The 27130-nt window shown below is 33.0% G+C and overlaps 2 protein-coding genes across 2 annotated transcripts; both read left to right on the plus strand.

Moving 5' to 3' along the window:
* Positions 1–5555, plus strand: LOC131852853 (adenylate cyclase type 10-like). Its single transcript, XM_059203591.1, has 10 exons — positions 1–34; positions 758–909; positions 1239–1514; positions 2187–2404; positions 2869–2935; positions 3396–3476; positions 3968–4187; positions 4649–4842; positions 5221–5294; positions 5472–5555. The coding sequence occupies exons 2-10, from the start codon at positions 759–761 to the stop codon at positions 5553–5555; spliced, it is 1365 nt and encodes a 454-aa protein (XP_059059574.1). The 5' UTR covers positions 1–34; position 758.
* Positions 5556–5850: 295 nt separating this feature from the next.
* Positions 5851–26254, plus strand: LOC131852936 (adenylate cyclase type 10-like). The gene is made up of 28 exons (XM_059203689.1): positions 5851–5996; positions 6378–6528; positions 7167–7288; positions 7717–7794; positions 8175–8325; positions 8961–9099; positions 9703–9832; positions 10628–10838; positions 11404–11548; positions 12382–12522; positions 13626–13772; positions 14414–14517; positions 15134–15241; positions 15950–16081; positions 16187–16244; positions 17221–17364; positions 17637–17749; positions 18361–18524; positions 19362–19518; positions 20001–20135; positions 20516–20634; positions 20972–21171; positions 21657–21822; positions 22729–22867; positions 23746–23852; positions 23929–23938; positions 24248–24406; positions 26105–26254. Exons 1-28 carry the CDS (start codon positions 5851–5853, stop codon positions 26252–26254), a joined length of 3726 nt encoding a protein of 1241 aa, XP_059059672.1.
* Positions 26255–27130: the final 876 nt, after the last annotated feature.

Here is a 27130-nt window from a genome sequence, read left to right on the forward strand (position 1 = left end):
GCCATCGGAACAGAGAGAGTATTAACCAAGCAATGTACGGTATTATTCCGTAATTATACAATAATACCAGTTATTAATAAGCAAATAGATAATGGCACATAATGTACAAATAATGCGATGCTATATTTTTTATGCGATTGAAATTGCAAACAAGCTGATGGCTGACCTGATGTTAAGTGATAACCGGCGCCTATATATGTACATAAACAAAACTACAGGCGACGTTATATTAGTACCCGTGTTACCACTCATTAGTTGCCATTCCGGAGGACTACAATGTTATCTCTCTTATATTGTAATTTCAGTGCCTCATCCCACAACCAACCAAACAAAACAACTTCCACAACAAGCTGCTACTCGGTAGATTTACAGTTACAAAGTTAAATTACAAATCAAGTCAAAAACTATAAATACTTTGGTACCTTTAGTACCTTATCATATTTATAGTAGGTATGTATTTATTGTTATGTATGAATATGGAGATGTACATCAGCGTTAATAGTATTTGCTAGCATACCTACTAGTGGGAATGATATAAGCATGAAGTCGGGTCATTTACAACGTGGGTAATTTTTGAGGAATTAAGTAAGACTGTTTCCAAGGGGGACCGTGGAAGTTGATAAGATATAATATATTACCAGCAACGTAGCCACTAGTTCTCATCAGTAACAATATTATCTTACCTGTTAGTCCGTATACAATACCTACTGTAAGTTCATGCGTATAATCATTTAGTACCTTTCTGCAAATTATTCAGAATGAAGAGTGCGACAGGCAATTGGATGACAATCCAACAGGCAACTAGAGTGAGCACTATAGTTTCAATGGTGCCTGACGAAATTATATATAAACATTCGGATTACACCGTGAGGAGTTACGACACAGCACTTATGTTTATTGACATTTCTGGTGAGTATACATATATAAATCAGTATAAGTCTCGACTGATACATACCGTATTCTGGGAATGTTAGTAGATAGGTACATCAGCTATATATCAGATAAATGTTTTGTAAATCATAAAAAATAAAATATAGGTAAATCAAATCTAAAATCATTTATTTATGTAGAATATTTGGGCCGCTTATGAATGTCAAATTATTTGTATAAATATTTTTTCCCCATCGTCCAGTTCAGTACGTAGATTTAATAGAAGAGGACTTTTGAATTTCTTTTCTTTAAGCCAGATTTTATTTGATTTGGACAAATAAATGAAGCCACATTTTTAAAAATTATAGGTTTTACGGACCTATGCGAGAATTATACAAAACCTGGCCGCGGTGGTCCATCTCGGCTTACACAAGTCCTCAACTCGTACATCGGTGCTATGGTCCAAGAAATATTGATGCACAATGGCGATGTTTTGAAATTTTCGGGCGATGCCTTCTTGTCTATGTGGAAGAAAACCCCTAGACTAAGTATGCAAGACGTAGTGCACACTGCGATCGATTGTGCTCTTATTATTCAGAAAAATTACGGCACGTATATGACTGATGTGGGCGTAGTGTTAAAGGGTTAGTTTGCGTATACACGACACTAAAATTGTAATAATAAGTATGAACAATTCACACGACGCCATCTGGACCCAAGCTAAACAGAGCTTGTGGGGTCAGCCCCGGATCTACATTTTTTTATGAATTCGTAAATATTTTTTATTAATAGGTAGGTAATATACCTACCTATTAATAAAAAATATTTACAGTACATTCGCCATTATGGTCTAATTCAGCGTATAATCAACCTAATATCTCACTGTTCTTTTTAATGAAATGGTGCACCTGCTTATGTACATTACAGCATATGGTGTACACTGTTCTATGAGGATGACTGTAATTTAGTTCAGGTTAGTTAGCCCATCGCGACAAATTCTCCAGGAATTTATCATGTTAGTTTCCGGGTGCAGCAAGCTAGCAATGCGGTCATTATTCTTATTGTTAACCAGGTTTTAACACGAATTATTTATTATAAATAAAGGTACATATTTACCTCTCTCATCCTTTATGTTATTATCACGACATAGTGTTATTCCAGAACTCACGACGCCGGCATAGCAAATTTGTCAAAACTCGTGTTTTGACCCGATTAAAAATATTAATAATATATAAAATTAAACACGAAAATTTAAAAATTACTAATGCGTCACTAGTCCTCTTTACTAACAACCCCCTTACCTCCACATTTCACAGTAAAAGTAGCAATCTCAGCCGGTCGCTCTCACTTCTCAATAATTGGCGGAGGTAATGATTCGTCGCATTATGTTATTGTCGGCCAACCTGTGTGGGATGTCAAAATGGCTGAATACATGAGTACAGCCGGCGATGTGCTGACCTCAGCCAGCGCTTGGATTTATGTGAATGAGGCTGAGTACTGCACACAGCCTTGTGGCGATGGAAGGCATACTAAGGTACATATGCCTCATTGGTAGTCCCGGATTATTTATTTATCTTCAATGTACTCAATACAAAAGTACAGTACATTTGGCGGACTTAATACCATGCGGCATTTTCTAACAATCAACTATAGGGGTGCAGAGAATAATTGCGGATTATTGTAGAATATATATAGTAGTATAATAGATTAAGGCGAGTCCTGCAGGAAATCCTTTCAAGGATCCCATACATTACTTTCGTGCTTAGTTTTAGGTTTTAAAAAACCAACACAAATGACAAATCTTTTATTCACTTCAGACTTTGTACAAACTAAAAAATAAATTAAAAATCTCTTTTTTTTGTTGTTTTATATTCAAACAGGCGTGAGTGCGCTGGGCCCATAACCGGTACTGGTTATAGGATGTTATCTGAACATAACTACATAGGTTCATAAGTTGGCAAGATATAGAATAATGAAGTTGTCATTGTCGTATTTTAGGTTTTGGGTGTGGGCGTCAATTGGAAAAGAGTTGAAAAATTTCACGGATCGCTAGCTTCGCAAAGGGGTAAATATAATTGTCTAATTCCTGTGTACTTACATACAAGTTCTAAATGTGATGGTAGCAACAAAATTTTTTTAGATATTTATATTTAACTGCAATATAGATACAAATAGAGGTGCACATGGTGTATTTAACACCTAGAGGCAATTTTTAGTATAAATTAGTCTTATAACTAAAACGTAACTATCTACTATAGGTATCTACATGCCTATTAATTCTATTTATAGTTATAGATATATTGATTTTATTATACAGGATTAGTCGTAAAGAAAACGCTAGCAAAAGCATTTTTTATAGTGAACAAAAAATCTTTCCTAAAAAAGCAAACTGCGCGGTCACATAATCAATTGGATTATTATGGATTGGATAGTATGAAAAATTAATAAATAACTAATTAAAACATTTTCGTGACCATTCTACCTAATTTTAGACTTTGAATTGAATAATTTTATTTATTCCGCAGCTCCAGAATCACCAATATATGCAAATTTACCGAGTTTCGGCAATAAAGGTTTCACCGAAATAAATTATAGAGAATATTCATGTAATTTTTTCTTTTATAGTTATTATGACTAGTTCGTATATTTGTATACGATAACTGTATTGCGTCACATGTTGCGTATCCCCACGACAACAATTTATCTTTGATTACCTATGTGCGGTAACAGTCGTACAGAAATATTTTTTATGAATAATGAAAATTAATCTCAATATATTTATTTATTCTTTTGCATACAAAAATTGTATACATGGCAGACTTAATGCATACTCTACCAGTTAAATAAAGAAAAATAATATTTATAGAAATATATGCAAGTATAATATATAAACATACTAATATACATGCAATATATACCTAATTATATAAATAATCAAAATATATAAGCTCATGTACCTACAAATTAAATTTAAAATAGACTATAATAAATATTCATAGATTTGGCTGAATACTGCTAGAGAATTTTAAATAATGTTCAGTGAATTTTATATTCTATTTATTGAAATAATTTATAAATAAAAAATAATGAATTATAGTACGACCAGCAGTATTGTCGGCCATGGACAGCTCATGGTGGCCTTCGCTACGGCCATTCATGGTGACGCCAGTACTACGGGCGGTAGATAACGATGAGCCGATGGACTTCCTCACGGAGGTCCGTCGTGTGGTGGTCGTGTTCCTCAACATCGTCACAAAAACCGTCACCGAAGATGTGCTTATTAGTATTGTCGACACCGCGTACAAGTGTGTCTGCAGGTCAGGATATTCTGCAATTTCGGCGGGTTTTGTGCATATATTTAGTATACTAGCTACCAGCCCTTCTCTTATTTATCTCTCTGCAGTAAAAAGCGTGTAAGGAGCACTGAGTTAGGAATGAAGAAATCTTAAATATAGATAATATAAAATTATCGCGTTCAGAACAAAGCTCCTCCGAAATTGACGATTCATATAAAATTGTTAACGTCCTATTCTCAGACCTACTGAATGCATACACTATTCAGTAAGTATGACAATTGGACGTATACCACATTTCATACCCCTAAGTGATAACGGTAGTCCATACCAACTTTTTTTATTTACGGACAAATTCTTAAATATATTTTTTTATGAATCCGCATAAAAAATAGATATAACCTTAAATTTGCACCCTTCTACCATACCATACCAACAGCCAGCTTAAGTTGCCAGAATTGATAATATTTTTCCCATTCTCTTAGCGTGACGTCGGAATTAGATGGCCTAGTAAACAAAGTGTCGATGTTTGACAAAGATATGATGTTTTTGGTGGTATTTGGCTTGCGTGGACTGAAACATGAGGACGAGGCCCAAAATGCCCTCTTGTTCGCTCACCAACTCAGAGAGAAGTTGGATGATCCTAATATTATAAACATTTCTATTGGTGTTACATCAGGTTGGTACTAAATACGTAGCTATAGATTTTTTGTCACTGGAATGCATATGTACATATGTGTATGTATGTATGTACATCACAGACATCACGTCTTCATGTGTAGTCTTCGTAGATGGGACCCCAGTTTGGTGGTGTCGTTTAGAGTGTAAATTGTTTGTAGGTAAAAAAGATGAGACACACGAAGCCTACGAAGATGGCTTTACAATTAATTATATAGGACGAGGTACTCTTTTTAATATTTAAAATATGTAATTATAAAGTCTCGTCCTCGGCAGATTTTATAATTAAAAATTATTATTATTAATTAAAAACCTTGGCACCAGCCTACTTACTTTATCTGGGATTGGTGTCGTGACAATATTCTATTTCCTTTCGAAGGTACGACTTATTGCGGAGTTGTTGGTCATGTTCTACGTAGAGAATATACTGTTATTGGTACAGCAGTTAATAAGGTGAGTACATACAACATTTTACTCGACATTGTCTTTTAAATTTAGTCTAAATCGAGAATGTTGAAAAAAACTCTCATTGGTGGACCGTAAATTTTAATACGGGTCTAACAAATTGTTAAATACACATTATATTTATAGGTACTAGGTACATAAGTACGTATGTAATTTTATTTATAGGTGGATGTAAAGACTGTTACATGTAAATCGTGTAGAGAGGCTATAGCAAATGGCGCGGCACTCACTCGTGATATATTTAGATAAAGAATGAAACTGTATGGAAAAAAATACATGAAAATACCTATTATTGTTTTCAATTTGTAAGAATTTAGTAGTATTTCGAATATTACAATTTTTTTCCTAATAATAAAAATAGAGAGGAAAACACCTGTATGCAATGGCAATGGGTAACGGGGTACCAAACCGGATATCCAGTGGAGCGGGTCGTGTATATAGGCGATGTTTTACCTACCTTAGCTTGTTTGCTATTAAAATTATCTACAAATTACTCTGTATATACGTATATATAACTAGCAATAATATATAGGCAGCACGCCTGATGATGGCGTATCCTATGAGAACAACCTGCGATAAGGAAACTTTTCTGCGGAGCAAACTGGCCCAGGAATACTTCAGGCTGGTGGAGCAGAAGTATTTGAAAGGGATCCCTAAGCCAGGACCTATTTATGAATTCAATAAATTTGGGTGAGATTTCTCTCCCATTACTCATATTATAAAATATCACAACATTCTGCAATATTGATTAAATTCTAAAAAAATGAGTTCGTGTTTTTTTTTTAATCCATTCTAATTAGGTATAATGAATAGTCTCAAATCCATAATAAATTATTACAGAAAAATGTGAATCGTCGCGGGATACTTGGTAGACGTCAAACATTCTCGCATTATTACTTGTTTATGGCGACGCATCGCTATACTGTATTGCTTGTTTCATGCTATTATATGCAGTGGCGACTTGGCGCCGCATAGCACTCAAAGCAATTGGTTAGAATAAGCACAGATAAGACTAATAAATAAGACAGACTAATTAACAAAAAAAGTTGAATACGCAAATTTTATGTTCAGTTGGCCGGAGCGCCTTAATGGTTGGCGACACCCACTCCTAGGGCGGAATGAGGAACTGCGCAAGTACAAGATGACAATACAGAACGCGGTCAACCAACAAAATCAGAAGTTCACACGTTATGGGGACCATAAATATGCTATTGCTTTCATAGTGAGTTAAGATTTACTTTCAAGCGACTTCTAAAAAGGAGATGTGCGTATTCTGCGCCGTTGACTATTCATATTGCAATAAATGATCCTGAAGACTATATTTAGTACTATACTATACTTATAATATTGGCCTCGGTGGTCCAGTTGTTTAGCACACCAATTTGCTTTCGATGGTCACGAGTTTGTTTCCTCGCACGGTACAAACGTCTTTACGATTAAGTTTTCATGATTATGATTGTATCGGTCTGGGTATTTTCTATGTATTTACAAAAAAAAATATCTATGTATACCAGTTGTTTAGTACCCAAAACACAAGCTCTGCTTAGCTGCTTAGACCAGATGGCTTTGTGTGAATTGTCCAGGGATATATTATTATTGTTAATACTGCCAGAGTGTTATTTTCTTAAAATAACTCTAATAGTTCTTCTTCATTCTTGTAAACTTTATGATTAATTAGTGCAGTAGCTAAGTAGGTAAGTACTTACTATCACGCGGCGGGCTATATACTTGTTTGGTGTATTCACAGTATAAGAAGTACATTAGTATACCTTTTACGGCCTCTTATAGTCTTGGCTGTAAGTAATATTTGTATAACCTTTTCGCTATGTGTTCACATTCCATTCATTTCTTTTTGAGCAGGGCCCTAGTATGGTGGGTAAAACGCGTCTATTAGAAGAATGTCTTCATATTACTCCACACTATATTCATAAGGAGAAAATAGTTTTGACAGAGGAAAATAAGGTAAATTTTGGTGGACAGCAGTATTACTAAACTACTAGTTCTTAAGTGAGGAATGGGATTGTTAGTAATGTAGACTAATAAGCCTATTGCTGTGTACTATGTCAGGTTGCTCTCCACGCAGTTACCCCTTTGACACCATCGTGGTAAATAGCCATTCGTTTAAATGGGCCAACTGACTTGACTTCATGCTCATCTTATCGTTCTCCACCGGTGCCCCACCAGCATGAACCATTAGGGCAGGCGATTGTATAATTCCATTATGATCCATAAAAAGATGTACCAATATAAAATACTACTTCCGTAACAGTTAAATTACCGAGCGATATGAAATATGTTTAATAATTTAGGCGAAATGGTGCTATCAGATAGACGTTATGTATGCATGGTAGTCGTTATATAAAATTGCAAGAATGTCATGATTGTTTTAGGCACCTTATGCTATCTTTAGAAAAATTATGTCAAAGGGCTTCCACAACTGGAATTTACGATCGGATCGTGAAAATTTTGAAAATATGATTAGATACAGGTATGTTAGTATTTTTTTCTCAGACTATCATTTGGTTATCGTAGTGTTGATTATTTAGTATTTAATAATAATTATTACTCAGTATAATTCACAACTTCGTCTTGTTCAAAACAAAGGGGTTGTACAATGAGGTATCCCATTGTACAACTAAACAATTGACATTTATAAAAATGTATAAATTTTTTTTTTTGTATATACATAGATAACATGCTCAGACCAACACAAACTATTATTATTATATTAATAAATACGATTGTTTGCATGGTGCGAAGAATAGAATCGGCGGCCATCGGATCTAATGCTATGTGCTAAACCGATAGACTAACTAGTCATTTAGGTAGATTCTCGATAAATTTACATTAAATTATTTTTATTTCCAGCATGGATACGGCATCTTTAAAACCCGTGCAAATACATGCTATCAATGTTATTTTCGACTGTCGGTTTCCTCTTCCTGAACAGTTTTCTTATGATGGAGATTTTCTCAAGAACTATAGCGTCAGGCAATTGTTGATCGATTTCTTCAAATATGTTAAGTTTTAATAATTCAATATTTAGTTTCTGTTTTTGAGGATGTTATAAATTGATATTTTTTTATGTAATACATGAATAAAGCCATGGAAAATCATGTTATCACGTCATAATCATGTTACACCCATAGTCATCAAGCGTTAGTATTTCGGAGATAGTCTGATACCATCCAAAGCTGTTATTGGATGAATGAATGTAGGTATAGGTAAGTAAACATATATACGTATATATGTATTTTTATATAGGTACATATATGTATTTTTTTATGTATAAGTATATAAGAATATAGAATTATAAGACAAAGGTAACAATAGGCGGCCGTATTGCTAAATAGCGACCTCTTCTAGGCAACCTTAGGATGAAAAGGAGTGAGTCTGATCGAGGCATAATAATAATTAGTGATTAATAATAAAAGTTTTCTAGGTTATGGTATAAGTATTACTAAATACATATAAATTACATTATAATTCGTTCATGTCCTGTAACTTCATGGCCATGTTGGCCATGAAGATAACTGAAACTCTAACTCTGACTGAAATACAGATTTTGGAATTGCTTTGCGGCTGGCTGAAATAGACAAGATAGAGGTGACCATGCCAGTTTACTTTCTACAAAGTCTATCTTTAAAACTTTAGAATTTCACCAATCTATGGGTAGCGGCAATACTGGAGGCACAGTATACAGATGACGAGTCATGGTGCATGCTATTATTGATTCTGGAATCAAAGATGATATTTATTCTTATGTCTATAACAAATGAAAAACAATTATCTGGTAAAAAATAAATTATATATTTTTAAAAGTAGTTATTTTTAATATTTATTCTTTATTTAGCTTTGAAATACAGTAACAATCTTAATTAGATTTAATGTTAACAAAGGTGGACATATCTCTAAGAGTTATTTGTATCAGTCAACCCAAACCAGCGTGGCATAACTAGTAATGTAATTGTAATGGGAAACAAACTAACCCTGTGCGCTATCCTGACCTGACTAACCGTCTCCTAAATGCACTCTGTAAATCATGCATGATACCACCCATGTGTTGCTATTCTAGAGGACTAATATTATGCGTCTAGAACGGTCTAAGTATTTTATAATCTGTCATAAATTAATGTAATGTATTATTGTTATTGGATTACCAAATTGGAATTGGCGGTTCGATAGGCAGTCTAACACCACCAATTCTATTTGGTTTGACTAAGTAGGTATGACGTACATGCATTTGTTGGATTGTAAATAGTTTTCGTTTCTGTAAATAGTAAATTTCAATCAACGGCAATTGATTTGGCGAGAAATGTTATGGTACATTTATATTGATTTTTTTCATCAGTTCGTACCAATTTTACATATTACTTGGTTTTAATTTTTTATCTAGAAGTTGCACGTAATTGCTTGAAAAGTAATATGATAGTCAATATGAGACTTAATGGAATTGATCGGTGGTACCACGCTGCGCTGGCCTGCCAACTGTTAGATGTACAAGCCATACCTGCTGATTTGGTAAAGTAAGTTACAGTATCGAAATGTAAATATACGCAGGACAATGGAACGTATGATTCTTTTCTTATAATCTCGGTGCTTTTCAACTGCATTAATAGATATGCATACAGTTTGTCATGATAATTATAATTGACATAATACTGAATGCTATGATGGTCATTCCCATACATGACTTTGACTTTTATAAAAAAAAGTGGAGTTATTACAATGATGGTATTTTATAAATTTCCCAATAGTGAGGTAGAGATATTACTCTCTATTGGGTTTTCCTAATAGACGGTAATATTTCATACTTGAGAGCGTTGTAGCTCAGCGGTTACTTACACTGAAAAGCTATGAGTTCTAATCTCCAAGAAAAACTTTGTCAATTTATATTTATGGTTAATTCTCATATATAGTATGATTACATTAAAACACCAATAAGAAACCAGAATTGAATTGCCTGACAGCGGTACGTTTGTTCCTGGCACGTTAGATTCAAGTGTCCAGCGAAATGTGTGGCATTAAACACGTCTACATTTGATAATGCTTGTGACTATCCCATCTAAGATAATAGTAGTGATGGTACATTATTATTATTTTTGTAAGCGGTTGCAGCTCTGGTAATGAAATCTATAATCGCCGCAATCTAGTTTTTCAAGATTCTTATTAAAATAATTATAGGTTTCTTCTGAAAAATAAAATTGAGAGTTTCTTTACTTTTCATAAAAGTCGCTCAGAATAAGTAAGGAAAAATATCGGTCATTTCTTTATTGAAATTCATTCGCTCATTGTATATAATAGTAGAATCGTTTTATTAGGATAATTGAAAGCGCCAGCGGTGGTATGCCTGGATGGATACAGAACTTCGTAATTTCGCTAATTCAACGTGGAGTATTGACAGTGGTCACGGTACCCCGAGCCGAAGCCGTCGAGTCAGGCGCTATAATTCCAAGTCCTACCTTACTGCAAAGGTCCGAAGCTGATATAAATATACAGCCTGATCTGTTTCCAAATCGGTCAAGTTATCAAGTAAGTAGTCTTCATGGAAGCGTTGTATATAGTCGTATTTTATTTTTAATGAATGATGATGATGGAGTGTAGCACCCGTCTGCGGTAACGGTATACGCATGCGGGCCACCAGTGTAGGATGAGAAGATGTACATGTGCTGACATAAATTAGCCTATCGTGACACATTCCCGATACACATACTTCACATACTTATCAAGATAGTTTCCAGGGTGAAGAAAACGAAACTTTGACTTTTATTCCACTGTGTATGTGCATAATAATAATCCCTGAAGAATTCACATAAGACCATCTAGTCCCAAGGTAACCAGAGCTTGTGTTATTGGTACTAAACTACTGATATAAATACTTAGATATATATTTTTTGTGAATACATACAGAATATACATAGAAAATACCCAGGCCGATATAAACTATCATAAATATTCATGAATACCCTACGAGGAATCGAACCCACGACTATAGGAAGTAAAGCGGCGTACTAAACCGCTCACCGTGGCTGTCAATATTACGTTTAATGCCGTCAAATGTATCGTGTATGAACACGTAGATATCTTAAATTTCTAGAGTATGTACAGCATCCTTAGCATGAGTGTGGTAAGTCGACTAGATGACAGCCAGCACACGGTCCATGATGGTGATACATTACAACTAGCAGTTTTGGCAGAATCGAACTGCTTCGATGATTTGAAGACGGACATATCTATGGACGGTAACATATCTTATCATATCTCATAGAGAGAGCTGTTGGGGAGTATTATGGATTTCTCAGTTGGTTATTATAATAAAACTAGGTAATAGTGGATAAATGAAAATAATTTGCTTCCGTATATTGTGGAAAGATCAATTACAATGACAAAACAACAGAAGAGCAGTAATAGGAACGTTTAATACATGGTTACAAAAAGAGTATTAACAAGAAGGTTTCATTTTCAACAGAGATCTCTCCTTTAGGTTGCGCTTTCTTTCAGATATTTCCTAAAAGGCACTAGCTGTAGGTTGTGCCACGAATTCGAAACAGGATTTCAATATTACATATGTGTAATATTGAAATCCTATGTTTCGAATTCGTTTCTTTCTTTCCAGACAATAAATTAATTATTTTGCTAATTGTATTGCATTTTCATGTTTATTTTTTGTCAGCTATTGAATAGTGTATTTGGAGATGTATTTATATTTTTTATCCAAGTAGTGAATTTAATATTAAACTAGATTAGATTACTATTACTAAGATAAAAAATTATTAAAATTATGAAGTACTACATTTTTAGTTTTAATAATGAATTATCTGTTATGATTTGGGTACTAGGCAACGGATATAAATACATATTACATTTTTTTGTCAATACGTACATAGTATGCATAGATAACACTCAGAACGATACAAACAATGATTATGATTATGAATACAAATATTTGTACCGTGCGAGGAATTGAACCTGCGATCATCAGAGGTAAAGCGGTGTGCTATATCGCTAGACCACCGACGGCGCATATTTATATTATTTATACAAATATATAAATGAATACTTTTTGTCTTTATAGCCGTTATACTGAAGACTTATGATTCATTGACACCCTTTGAGAAGATGTTACTTAAATGTGGTTCGGTACTTGGAGAAGTTTTCTCTCGACGTATGCTCTTACATTTACTTCAAAGCGATTCTAATAGAAAAGTTGCCCAAGGTAAAAATCTTAAAATAGAAGTAAATTAATATTTTTAAAATATACACTGATCTGGTTGAATATGTTTATGATAATTAGAACGATAGAATAAGTATGTTTGTTTTACAGACGTCGCAGGACTTATATGAATCTCACTGTAGATGCTGATAGTTATTCATTCTATATAACATTTTCTTGATAGAAACACAATAATTAGTATAAGTACAAGGCACTATATTGATGGTCTAGGGGTTTAGCACACCACTTTACTTCCAATTGTCGCAGGTTCGATTCCGGTAATAAACATTTATATTCATGAGCATGATTATTTGTACCGGTCTGCGTGTTTTCTAGGTATATTATATATGGATTTTAAAAAAACTTACTAAGTATTTATATTAGTAGTCGAGTATACATAAAATATGTTCTGCTTACCTTGGGACTATACATATATAGATGGCGTTGTGGGAATTGTCTAACGATGTCATTATTATTATTACTATACTGTTACTGTTATTCGTACTAAGTGATTAACTAGTAGTTTTCTACATTACTTCATCCACATTTGAAACAACATAAAAGTGTTAAATTTGACTATTGTTTTATAGCCACTTCCGTCACTGCGCACTACTGTATTAAACGCCTAAAAGCATATCTCTTTTCTATCATTTATTATTACTTATACAATAGCCCGAATTTGTTTTTATTTAAACAAGTGTAAATATTCATTTTCTGTACAATAAGTACCTGAATAGGTCAATGTACATTCGCACACTGAAGTTGGTCATCCATGGTGTTGTATCTGGCTAGTAGGAAATTTATTTTTTATTCTAAATTTGTGTTTAAATTTATAGTTCTTTTATAGTATAGTATTGTTTTATTCTTCAATAAAGTCTTGTCAATAGTATCCTAATAGAAAGAAAGAATATAATATAATATATATCTCTGTATACCAAGGCTTTTTCTGTAGCTTTCCTTTTACCTATTACACAAATAAAATAAAACTACAATACATGGAAAATTAAAAGGCGACGGTTACCAGTTATCATCAGCTGGCCCGTCAGTTTGTTTGCCATTTCAATTACATAAAAAACGGCTAATGGTTATATGTTTGTTCTTCCAAGCTGTATCGAAATTGTTTTCGATCCGTGTTCTGGAGTGCGAAGGCGGTGATTTCACCCGGGACACCTCTCCCGTGCTGGTACACCCTGCCCCCACTATGCCGGATGCCAAGCATCCTTACTGCGCTTGCCTAGGAATAAGATCACCTCGTGAGTCTACATTACATATTTGAACATTTTCCGTCGTCCAGTGATTTAGCACATCGCCTTACATCCGATGGTCGCAGCTTGAATTCCTCGCACAGTACAAACATTTGTATTAGTTAGTATGATTGTTTGTATTGGTCTGGGTGTTTAATATATGTTTTTTTTTTGTTTACTATCATCTGGATGTAGCGCGCTTACCCAGAATATATCTATTCACCATAGACTTGAAGAATCCGGGGTTTTATTTCTCCGGGAACACAAAAGCTGAAGTGTGTTCCACTCTTTGGCAGTGCGTATTAGGAAGGACGATGCGAACTGCTCAGTGCGAATGTTCGGAATTTCCACGACGTACGGATGAAGTCCCAGTGTTCGTCGTGTAGTTCGGTGGTAAAAATGAGAAGGCCAGATTAAAATTATGCAGGTCCTGTGCACACTTGCCAAAACATATCCTATAGAACACGGTCAGACTGGCCACTTTGTATGTATTGTATGTATATATAACAAAAAAAAATTCATGTATCTATAACTCAAGCATTGCTTAGTTTGGGACTAGAGTGCGCTGTGTGCTTTGCCTCAAATCCCTTATATATAAATTGATTTGAAATGCCAATAAATATATATAAGTATGGTTTTTCCTCTTTTAGCGGATTGTCAAGATCTCCCTATGTACGCTTTCTGCGGTTATATGAAGTTTAGACACACTTTGTTTAGAACAACAACATACGAGTTACTAACGGAGAACCAAAAGGTAAGCTAATATTAAAAAAAAATAGAATGTGACAGGAATTACATAAACTCGCCGGCCTCGGTGGTCTAGCGGTTTAGCACATCACCTTGCTTCCGATGATCGCGGGTTCGATTGCTCACAGGATTCCAACATTTGTATTCATGAGCATAAAATGAATCTATGTATTTGTATCAGTTGTCCAGTACCTACCCATACCACAAACTTTGCTTAACTAGGGACTAAATAGCGTTGAATTGTTGATAAATTATATTATAATATTAAAACGAAAACTCGAATCTAGGTCATATCCAAATAACTTGTTTTATCCGTCAGTATTGATGTGAATGTATGTATTATTACTTAGTTATATAAATTTACTATTTTGGTGAAAATGGAAGTGCACCTACTTGATTTAACTGTTTACGCTGGCGTCGCACTAGCGAAGGTTGGTAGGATGAGTATGAAGTCAGATATTCTGCCTATGGTGAGAAATTAAACAGTATTTAACCGTGATGGTTTCCAGGAGGGACTGCATGTAGATCGACCTGATATGACACATTGCTAGCAATAGTTACAAATCCCTATTAATAACAATCCCCTCCCCTTAGTTAAATGTTGTTGTTTCTGTTTTGTCTAGCATGAAATGCATGCGCGCGCACTCTTGTACCTTGAGCGATACACAAGAAGGTGCAAGGGATGCGGCGCTGGATGCTTCATCAAGCTACTTGGTCTACGATCCGATGATGTATGAATTCACCATGATTTACTATGCATATAATATTGCAAGTGTGAAACTATGTTTGTTTGTTTGTATTTTGAAGATTAAAAGGCATATTTTATTGGGATTCTTAATAAATTATGACATAATTATAAATTGTATAAAGAGGCAATTAAAACGTACATTTTGTATAAATAAAGGAGATGAAGTCGAGGAAACAGCTTGTTTAATATATTAATATTAATATAATATTTCTCCTAGAATTGCGAAATTGCAAGGTATTAGGTATTTTCAATTACCAAGTGAGTAAGTAAGCTAATTATATTTATTATTATTTTGCTTTATATCATTATTTTGCATTTGTGTTTACATGCAAAATGAATAATGGTAATTGGATATCTTTATTTTTTTTACAAGAAGCAATGGTAAATAGAGTTTGCAATTTATATATACTCGTAGGTTCTTGCAACATCAGATGCATCACATGTTTTCAAATTGCTAACGCTTTTGAAATATGAACATCTCGAGTCACAATATCTAACAATAATTCCGCATCGTACACAATACATTATAAGCGTTTTAACTACCAGGATAATATTATTTAAGAGCGCAATATTTTGACGTTATTACAATGTCAATGTCCTGGTCAGGGGTTGACTCAAATTCAATCTGAACTCGATTTAAAACAATGTAAATAATTGCATATAAAATTGAAGATATTTATTCTTATTACAGGGTTTAGTGGTTGAAAGTGAGGAATTGAAACGCACTCGTGCACAAATTTGCGCTCTCAGTGCAGAGGCGAAGCTATCAGTGGAACAGTCGACTCTACCTTTGTTTATGACTGATCCTACTTCTTTACATGAGGTACCTAGTACGTGATAATGTATACTATTATTATACACAGAGATAGCAAGATTCTTACTGAACTTTAGAAACTCTAAAGACTGTAAGTACATATTTCCGTTTCAGATACAAATATCAAACGAACAGAAACAGATATCCAGTTATGATCTTCTAGAACCTGCTGGTGGGTTAGATTTTATTTATCTACAGTACAAGGATATTCTTACTATTTTAAATGTATATTCACACAGAAGCCTAAACATGTAATGCTGATCTACATATATTTAAAAGAGCAGCATGCAAGTTTCTTGCTCGTTTTTTTGTGAAGAATCTGCTTTCCAAATAAAAAAATATATAATCCCATTCAAATTTCTATGGTATTGTGTTTCTTACTATAATAGAATGGACACAATCGGAAGTGATGTTTGACATTTCGAAATGCACGGCCTATTTTCAATCGATTTTAAATAGGAGGAGAAAGGAGAATTATACTGTATTTTGCAGTACGTCTTTGTTATTAGGAATTTATTTTGATGATTCTAATTTTAAACGTAATTGTCCATTTTGAGCTTGGTTTTCCATCGAATATCTATTTCTCTTTTGGTGTTGTCCTAAATACTATTGTTGCAAACTCTTTTATTTTTCTATTGATTTTAAATGTATTTTCTTTTAGAATTGTCGTATATTTTTATTGACACTTTTTGTCTTACAACCGTTTGTACACATATCTTCATTATAAGTATTTACCATTTTCTATCCATTGTTTGATTTACATCACATATACAGTCCACTAATTCTATCACCTACAACTATTTATCCTTTTTTATGGTTGTTTACAATTTAGAATGTTATAAAAATGAAAATTTTGCTGTAATTTTATTTTTTAATTAATCATAATGGGATAATGCACCCAATTGCACGAATAGCTTACGTTGACAGGGCACCAATGGAGTATTATAAGAAGAGGCGAGGTCAATTAGTCTGTCGTGGTAAATTCAACAGGAATTTAAAACGTTGGTTTCTAGGGGGAACCGTGATAATATTATGCATCACGATATCATAGTAAATATACTGTTTATGTAATGTGTTCAAATGTAAACATAAATTTTACATTATTAGGTCTATTATTTAATTTGAGTTTTTATATATTACATGGGCAGATAGAAGAAATTTAAATCAGTACCTGCTAATGCACAATAATAAACTTGTTCGTTCGTTCTCTTCGTTGGAAATTGGAAACTGTGAATGTATGGCGATCCTGCTGGCGGTCTACTGTCAGATGATAGATCATTGTCGTGGTGCTGGTATACATAATATTTTTTATTGTCGTTACCCACACATTTTAATAATAGTGGTCGCCCAGTGGTCGAAATTAGATCATAAATAATTTAACATTCAGTAAGACTATAATATTATAGTCCAACAATATTAATTTATTCTCAATTTGGAACTAGATTATTATTATATTTATATTGATTTGTTAATATATTATATTATTGTTTTCTTTATAATTCTGTATTTAATGTTTTCACTATTATTAGTTTATGATATGTAAAATACTTATGTAATGTTTCAGATGAATATGAGAAATTATACGAGGCTTATATGGAATATGCTGATTTATGTGTTATTAACTTAAACATACCACAAGCCATTAGACTTTTATTTGAAGTAGAAGAATTTATTAAGGTAACATTATTTTGTACTAAACTAGTGAATGCAGAGAGGCTGCAATACATTAGCATTTTATGTTTACCTTAATGTTATGAAGCTTATATTACCAAGGAATAGAATAGAATTTATTAACTTGTTTTATACAGTAATAACATAAGAAGTACGAGAATTATTTACACATTAGAAAAACAGAGTCAGTGTGGACTACAACTCAGCATAATGCTGGAAACATAGTTTCCAGTGCTGATTTTCAGTTGGGACGATACATGTTGGCACGTGCGCAACATGTGGTAGTGTCTAATCTATTCTTATTATTAATTTAATATGTACATTGTAAATAATTATTATTAATATAAAAAATAACATCCGTCTGTACTCATACTTCATATAAATTTAAATGTGACAAATTTAATATTCCTCCCTCCGCATTCCATAAAAAGGTTTCGTTCTATGCAAATACCATTAGAAATCGATATTGTTATAATAGTTTTTATGCTAGTAGCCTGTTATATAAGAGTAATAATAATATTTAACTACTTTTTTTTGTCATTGGAATGGCGGACAAGCATACGGCCCCGCTGATGGTAAACACTAAACAACACCTACATATGTTATGTCAATTGCAGAGTAATCAGTTGAACGATAAATTAGAGTGGGTAAAGGATTATCGTCTGGCGAATATATATTCATTGAGAGGTGTTTGTTTACTTGAAACGGGTGATATGAACGAAGCACGGAAACAGCTATTGTATGCAATGCAACTTTATTGTGATCCATTCCCGACTTCAAAGTAAATATGATTTGTTACCAATTAATCTTATATATTATAGAATAACAAACAAGGTATTAGAAATTTTCCAAATTGACACTATATTTATTACTGTTATTACCAAGGCCGAAATATGAATTTTAGTATTCTTTCAGTCCGTTTGTGCTTCGTAAAATCACAATAGGCTATTTAATAATAATAAGCTAAGGCTGGAACGTATTATTCCCGTAAAAAGGGAGATATATAAAACATATATTATTTAATCATATAAATAATAATAATAATTTACTTTCAGACAAAATGATCCATTTTGTTAGTAACAGCTCAATAACTATTTAAATGTAATTTTTATTTTTTTATTCTAACAAACTTAATTTATAATTTCAAATTGTTCACAATCAAAAAGTTATGGTCTACTTATTGATCGGTTGTCTCGTGGTTTACTAGACTGCTTTATTTCGGTCGCGGGTTCGGCTCTTCGCACGGTGTAAAAATGTATTTATGAGTATGATTGTTTATAACGATCTGCATGTTTTCCTTGTACATTATGTATGTATTTGCGTGTAAGTATCTAGGTATTTATATCAGTTGTCTAGTACCTATAACACAGGCTCTGATTATCTTGGGACTAGATGACGCTGTGTGAATTATCCAAGGTTATTATTATACATTGTTATTCTGGTTGCTAGTCTACACTAATTCTAAAACCATTCATATTTTTGTAACGAATAAAATCAAAACCTACTGGACGGATATCAAAAATTCTTATTATTATTGAGCATACAAAATTACCTTTCCGTATAAATAGGCTATGTTTTTTACTTGAATACTTATATCATTGTATTTGCAATCTTTCAGACACGCAGTAAGATTTTGTGATTTACGGGTTTCAGTCAATCAAGTCATAGCACTATACATTCTTCCGAATTTGTTTGTTGCAAGGAATTCTGGTTTCGTGGGACATTTTTACGAAAATATAGCCCAAACGCTTAATAGGCTTTATAGATTATTTACTGTAAGATTTTCATTCGTACAATCTTGTATGTATATAAATTGCTACCAAATTATCAGAGTTCTATTATACAGAGCACGATAATAATTGAATTTTGTGTCATTTATGTTTTTGTTCTTCTTTAAAGATATATGTATGTACTTTTGTGTAATTGACCTTTAAAACAGCTGTTTCCGTTTAGGACATAGTACCTATACTTTGTTAGAACTATACGGTATCAATAAATCCCGTAGTATCTAAATAAGGACCCGTTTAGATACAGTCAACAAACTTTAGTGTGATATAACATTTTATTAAATAGTTTATTTATTTAATTAGAGTTACCATAACATAATACTACTTTGATTGTATGATTATAAATATATATATATATACACTAACACTATATGAGAAAATGAAAATTATTTGGTAGAATTTCAAATGTAAAATATCTATGTATTAAACGTACGTGAAACAACATTATTTAATATTCATTAATTTTCAAGGAAAGTGGTGAAAAGGCGAATGCAAATTTGGCAGCCAAATGGTCATTGAATTATGCACTGCGAACGAATTCCAACTTTCGCCTATTGTGTTTTAGTTATGGGAATATAATAGCTACGTATCGGCAGAAACAAAAGGTAACTCTATCTACAGAATTTCTAAAAAATTAATAAAAATTAATATATTCACTACTATAACATACCTATATGGAATCATGTTTGACATGATGCTCACGGCTACCTTTTGTATAATATTAAGATTTCTTAAGGGTCGGTAACGCATACGCGACAGCCCTCGTGTTTCAGGCGTCCATAGGCTACGGTCACCGTTTGCCACCTACGTGGTATAAAAAAAATCTATGAGAAAAAATCAACTAGAATTAGAACTAGCTAGCTAGAGAGGGGAAGGTGATTATAAGTAATGTGGATTGTGTACTTCTGTCTATGTCCAACAGTCATTCAAGTAATAGTAAGCAGTCGTGACAGTACATTGTCTATGTTATCTATTTATTTTATAGTTCAGAATATGTTTGAAACTAAAGAAAAGGGCTATGGAACTATGTTATCGCAAGCGTGGATTAGACGCAATTGAAATTCATGCTGTATGCCACCTGTACACAAATATATTTTTATTTTAGTAAGTTTTTTAAATAATTTTTTTATTAACAATTTTGTTTAATACATAAATACATTAAGATTAGTTATTTTTGGGCATTTGTCAATAGGAAGGATTTCTAGATAATGCACCATTATCATTATGTATGCCAAGAAGCACCGTATGGAGGTCGACTGATTACAGTACGTTGCTTACAATAGAGCTACGATTCTCGATTGAAACGAACTTCTAAACATTCCATGGATTCACCGTACGGGTTCCGGGTTCATCTTACGGCAGAGAGGGAAACTCTGAGCAGTTCCCGGGACTTGTAATTTGGGTATCAGTTATTTTAATTCTTACTTTCTTTCTAACTTAGCGTGGAATATGGAAAGAAGCTAGAAAGTCTTCAGTTTGGGTTTTCAGTAATGCAAATTATGACCAACGAAACTGATCTGAACACCCGTCAAGTGTTGATACTGTGGATGCTCAAGTTTCTACTCTCAGAGCTCCGTATTCACGACATGGTCTCAATAATGCGGGATTTCTTTTATATGACTGGCTATTATGATTTAAGCTGTGAGTATAGTTGATCACTTATATATATTAATAATAATAATTTCGCATTACTAGAAAATACATAATAATACTAGAAAATCAATAATAACATCTTCATATCTATAGCGCAACCTCTCCCTCACACTTGGGTAGATAAGGCCCATGTGGGTGAGTATTACCTTCTTTTAAACATAACCTTTTAAAAAGAAAAGAAACATAAAAATAACATTAATAAAAATGTATTCAGCATAGTTTTCAAATAATACAGAGTGCAAATATTGAAGAATTTAAAAGCTAATATCGCGCTATGAGCTGTAAGAGCAGTGTGTCACTGCAGCGCTATTGTAGGTATTTGTATTACGATGGTGGCAAACAAATTGTACGGCCCTGATCTGATGGTAAACGGTTACCGTAGCCTATGGATGTCTAAGACACCAAGGATGTCGCCTGTGCGCTGCCGACCCTTAAGAAGAAGAGCCGTAATCTATTCTCATTTATGACTGCAGCAGAAACTTGGTACTATTTCTACGCGCTCGTTATCCTGTTAGACACTGGTTATTGCGTGGAGTCATACAGCACTTGTGAACAATTTTATATCAAGAAGGGTGATGCCATACTAAGATCCAAAACTCCAGAGGCGGCGTGGAACTTCCTAGTTGCCATGTGGCTAATGTGAGTTTATTATATATATATATATATTTAATATATAAACATAGCTATAAATATCGGTGGACAATTAACGAAGCGCCGTTTAGTCCCAGACTCAACGGGGCGGTGGTTGTTTTTTGTCAACGAGTCAATTCTTTAATAATATATTTATTAATTCTTATAAAATTGAGAGTAGCCAGTTAGTATGACCAGGAATGTAGTTGATAAAATATAATAACCCTTATAACTCTTAACAGCTCTCACATCAAACGCAGCGCTATCTATACCCGAAGTAAACTCAGCTTCTATATTTGATACTAGATAACTGATTGGCTTATTCAGATACATTTTTGTGAGAATACATACGAGATGCCGAATTCAAGAGCTACTAACAGATAGATGCCTATTGTTTGCTGGAGGAATATTGCTTTGTTTATGTTATTATAATAGTGAATTAAAAAATTAAGTTAATAGTGACGCTGCGGAAAGTTTAAGAAGTGAAAATTGAATAAAAATAAAAACAATACAATATCAATGTTCTATGTTTAAATTTTATAATTTACATTTTAAAAATGCATTATTTGGCTATTTGCCATTGCAAGCACATAATTCCTTATGACAAGTCAATCCTGGCATGACTAGACTGCGATAATTGCATACTTCCAGTTATAATAGTAGATCTGCTAGTACTTATCCTTTCAACTAACATTGTTTCCTTACTTAGGCGTATTTACTTATCCTTTCAATTTACAGTTTCTACTGATAATTATTATGGTCAACCATATTAACCATACCATACCATTATTAATTTCGTAGGTACGAATTAATGACCATGGTAAACTATACAAACACTGCTCCCGTCAAGCTGTAACGGCTTACTGCGGCCAATAGCATTAGAATAATTCGATAAAATTGTAGTTATTCTTACAGAACAATTCGTGCCGGAGCTTGGGAAAGATCGATATTGTGGGAGGACAAAATAAGAGCTTCAAATATGGATAAACACGATATTAGTATTATGATCCTTGTCAGATTGGTTGAAGGTCTAATAATTACTTTAGTGAACGAGGTGGGTAACAATAAAATAGTAACAATTGAAATATAAAAATGTCATGCAATATTGTATATGTTGTTAGCGAATGTAAGCCAAAAGGAAATGCTCTACATGAATTAATTTATTAAAGGAGTTTTTATACCATATATGATTTTTTATCACCGTAAGAATTTTATACAAAACAAACCTTACAGGATTTATTTTAAAATTAGCTTTCATATGTAAAATCAATCAATTACAAGAATGCAATGCAGATTGAATTAATACACTTTTGCTTTGTAACGAAAATCATATTCATATTTATTTCCTTATTTTGTGATAATAGGTACATAAAATATGATGATATTTTCTATCAAATCGGTATACCTACAAATTTTGTTGTTCTAATATTCTTGTACATTACACATAGCACACTTTAATCATTTTTTATATGGTAACTTTAAAGATTTTATAGTAAATACTTTATAATTTTTTGGTATATTATTATATATATTTGCCATAATAATGTAACATGTTTTTATATAGATAGTTACAGAGTGTGCTTCTATATGGCGCCAATAATAAACGCTTAAGTTTCTGATTTGGACTCCGGTATTATTGGTATCAGCCGCAGAATAAAATTCCTGATGACTGATTCTAACGAATATTTCTTTTTCGGTACTTAGGTATACATAAACTTACCTAAATATTTAATTATACTTATATTGTGTTGACTACCTACTTAAAATAAATCTTAATTACCTAAAATCCATAGTAACATCATCATTTTCCATACCATAATTATAATTTTACGTGACAATTGATTATATCGAATATTGAAGGATATAAACAATATTTTATCACAAAAAAGGAGAAAGTAAAATCATATACACCGTCTTGGATTTATTTCACAGATGAATAACAGAAACATAAAAAAAATATTGTTGTTGGAGAAGGCTATTAAATCAATGTTTCATGACATGAACAAAGCATGTGATCATGCTCCTATATATCGACCAAGGTTAGAATAAATCTGTTCATATAAAGAAATTATGAAAAATATAAGCTTATCAGGACTGTTTTTTTTAAAGCATAAGAGTCAAACTAGTTTCAGGCACAGCTGGTGGTGACTACTAACCACTTAAACTAATAAATTTTGCTTGAGCAGCCGCAACGCCATTGTAATCAGTACACACATATAAGGATATAATTTTCTAGTTCTATGATAATTCTATACAACACTCAATAGAAAGTCTAACAATGGACGTTCCTTTCTTTTTTAATTAATTGTGTTGCCGGCCTTTTAAGAAAGTTTAAGTAGGGAAAGGAATTAGGAAATTACTTGTTTGTAAAATAATTGATGTTCTGATGGTTGTACAGATGGTACGATTGAAATTTGCATTATCTGTGGTACAGTTTTATTCTTTTGTTGCTAGATATTTTCTTTTGTTCGCATACTATCATGTCATTCGGGGCAAGAAACAACGAGGTTACAGCTATTTGAATAAAGCCATCGACCTATCCAAGCAGGCCGCACATGGAACTCTGCTATATTGGGCAGAACATACACGTAATGTAAGTATTTAGTCATACAAGTCATCTATACATATAAATAAAATTGGAGTGTCTGTTTGTAATATTGAAATAATCGGTTTTTACTACATGTATGAATATAAATACGGTGTACATACACCAAAATAACATTTTTTACAATTTTTGTCTCTGTCTGTTTGTTCCGGCTAATCTCTGAAATGGCTGAACCGATTTTGACGGGACTTTTTTTGGCAGGTAGCTGATTTAATAAGGAGTAACTTATGCTACTTTTATTATAGAAAAATAAAGTAATGTTGTAAAATTCCACGCGGACTAAGTCGCGCGTACAGCTAGTTTATAATAATGAGAGCGTCGTGGCGTAATAGTTTACTACCCCGACTTACACTCAAGCGGTCATGAGTTCAAATGTGGCCGATATTAAAAAACTCGATGTTAATATTTCTTTCTGACTGAATTAAATTCAAATACACCAATCGAAATAACTTGGTACATTGCTTGCAATGAGTTTATTCGGCCACATATTGCTAACATTATAAAGCGATAGATTATGAGTATGGATGCATAGAAAGATGTATGGATGTTTGTTAATCTTTAACGCAAAAACTACTGAACGGATTTTTTTTTACACTTAACAATAGTATTGCTTATACATAGAATAACACAGGCTACAAATTTCATGTGGGTGAAACCGCGGGCACAGCTATTACTAATAATCTCCCCCACTGTACCCATTGTCTAGTATGTACATGTCTAATGTATAAATGTGTTCTCTAGTGTAGTCTGATTTATCAGTCAATAAAAAAAATAGGTCATTATTTTTAAAAGCTGAAGGTCACTATCCCGACAAAATAAGCCAGGACCTCAGTCAAACGGAACGGTTCATTGACCTCATTATTAAAGGTGATGTAGAAGGTCACTGACTTGTCTCATGTCATTTAATTTTTGTAAAGTGAATAATGGACAATTACTTCAATGCATCTAACATTTAGGTAACAAAATTTCGCCTACCTATACTTTGTACTTTGTAGTAGAGGGATATTCATACTTATAATTTTAACAGATAATAATGAAGGCAAAGCAATGTTACGATTTTTTTTCAAAGCAGATTTTTCATAATTTAATATTGAATTACCTAATGGTAAAAATTTACGACCCAACTGAGGACAAGTGACAACCCTCGCTTTTAAGGGGGAAGGGATTGTTAGAAATTTGGACTAATGATCGCATTGCACCATGTCAGGTTGATCTCTCCACAGACTACTGACGTCATGTTCGTCTTAACATCCTCCACTGGTGCCTCGTCAGCGTAAACCGTTGGCGCACAGAAGTGCACCATTCCTATATATAAAAAAAAAAATCTACCTAATGGTCAGTTTTAAACAGTCTGGGTCTCTATATTATAGAGGATAGGACTCCTGTCATGATTATATATTATCACTAGCTATACCCGCGAAACTTCGTCTGCATTACACTTACACAATTTACTTTACATCTTTTTAAATTATATCGTATGTGTTATTCTGATGTATAAGCTATATTACTGTAAAGTTTTATCAAAATTCGTTCACGAGTTTTTGCGTGAAAAAGTAACAAATATCCATCCATACTCACAAACTTTTGCGTTTATAATATTATTAAGATGCAACGTGTTTTAATTTTAATCACTAAACCAATGTTATATAATATCATATACTAAATAAATAATTAAATATGTTTTAGCACTGGATTGGTACATTAAACCCAAAGTTTGAACATTATTGGACAGAGCATATTGAACCAGATAATCTACTTGAATATAAGGACTTCGATATGGAGACTGGAAAGATCATACCCTATACACTTCCTTTGCCGAGTGATCTCGAAAAGTAAATTTACCTACATTAATACGAATTTATTCCCACATTTAATTAGTATTTCTGTCAATATTAGGTTCTGTTGTTATTATTAGTTACTACCTAATGTGATCCATTTGTCAACAGGATTTTATTTTACAATTGTCTAAATAAAATGCGATATTAATAGGCAAAATAAATTTATTCAATATAAATAAAGTACATATTCACATACAAATTCTTAAAAACTAGTCATTTGTAGCAGCTCAACGATTTAATCTAAAATATAATACCTAAATGTAATGATTATTGTGCAATGTACATAACTGCATATAAATGTACCGCCTCGAATGTCTAGTTCACATTCAAACCCAGTTTCTGTCATTTACAAGCTGTCCTTATTAGAAGATTATTACGTGGCCTGACAAATTAGCGTTGTTTATGATCGAGTATATCTATAATGAACTGGTCTATTCCTCTTTATAGAGGAAATACGTCTCTATTATCGACCAATTGTATTTCACGGCGCAAATACAGCCTATATGAACCGAAGATAAAAAAAAATGAAAAATCAGTTCAACATTTCATAATATGAGTTATCGAGATCCCATAAAATATGAAGAATTCTATTAGCTTCAGCACTATATTGTGTGACAGATGGTTTGTGAACCTACTGTCTTCCTGGTCCTCGCACTTGCTACAGCAAGTCTCCTGTATTTTATTGACGGACGTTAATAGAAATATATATAGTAATTACGATATCTTATCTAAGGAAACAGACTATAGATTAAAAAAACCGCTGAAGTAAAATAAAATTTTATACACATTCAAGTAACAGTCACCCGTCTACTTAAGGAATGAAATATTATACTTTAATTTCAGAATCTCTACATTCATTAGGTATAAATCTTCC

Source organism: Achroia grisella, unplaced genomic scaffold, assembly GCF_030625045.1.
Source record: "Achroia grisella isolate CSIRO2021 unplaced genomic scaffold, CSIRO_AGI_Agris_v1 utg869, whole genome shotgun sequence".
Taxonomy (NCBI): Eukaryota; Metazoa; Arthropoda; class Insecta; order Lepidoptera; family Pyralidae; genus Achroia; species Achroia grisella.

Coding starts and splice junctions, on each gene's coding strand:
- LOC131852853 (XM_059203591.1), top strand. CDS start 759: ATGAAGAGTGCGACAGGCAATTGGATGACAATCCAACAGGCAACTAGA. Junction 4,188..4,648: donor GCGTACAAGTGTGTCTGCAG/GTCAGGATATTC, acceptor CCATTCTCTTAG/CGTGACGTCGGAATTAGATG. Junction 4,843..5,220: donor TTCTATTGGTGTTACATCAG/GTTGGTACTAAA, acceptor TTCCTTTCGAAG/GTACGACTTATTGCGGAGTT.
- LOC131852936 (XM_059203689.1), top strand. CDS start 5,851: ATGATGGCGTATCCTATGAGAACAACCTGCGATAAGGAAACTTTTCTG. Junction 17,750..18,360: donor AAGTAGAAGAATTTATTAAG/GTAACATTATTT, acceptor TGTCAATTGCAG/AGTAATCAGTTGAACGATAA. Junction 22,868..23,745: donor TAATTACTTTAGTGAACGAG/GTGGGTAACAAT, acceptor TTTATTTCACAG/ATGAATAACAGAAACATAAA.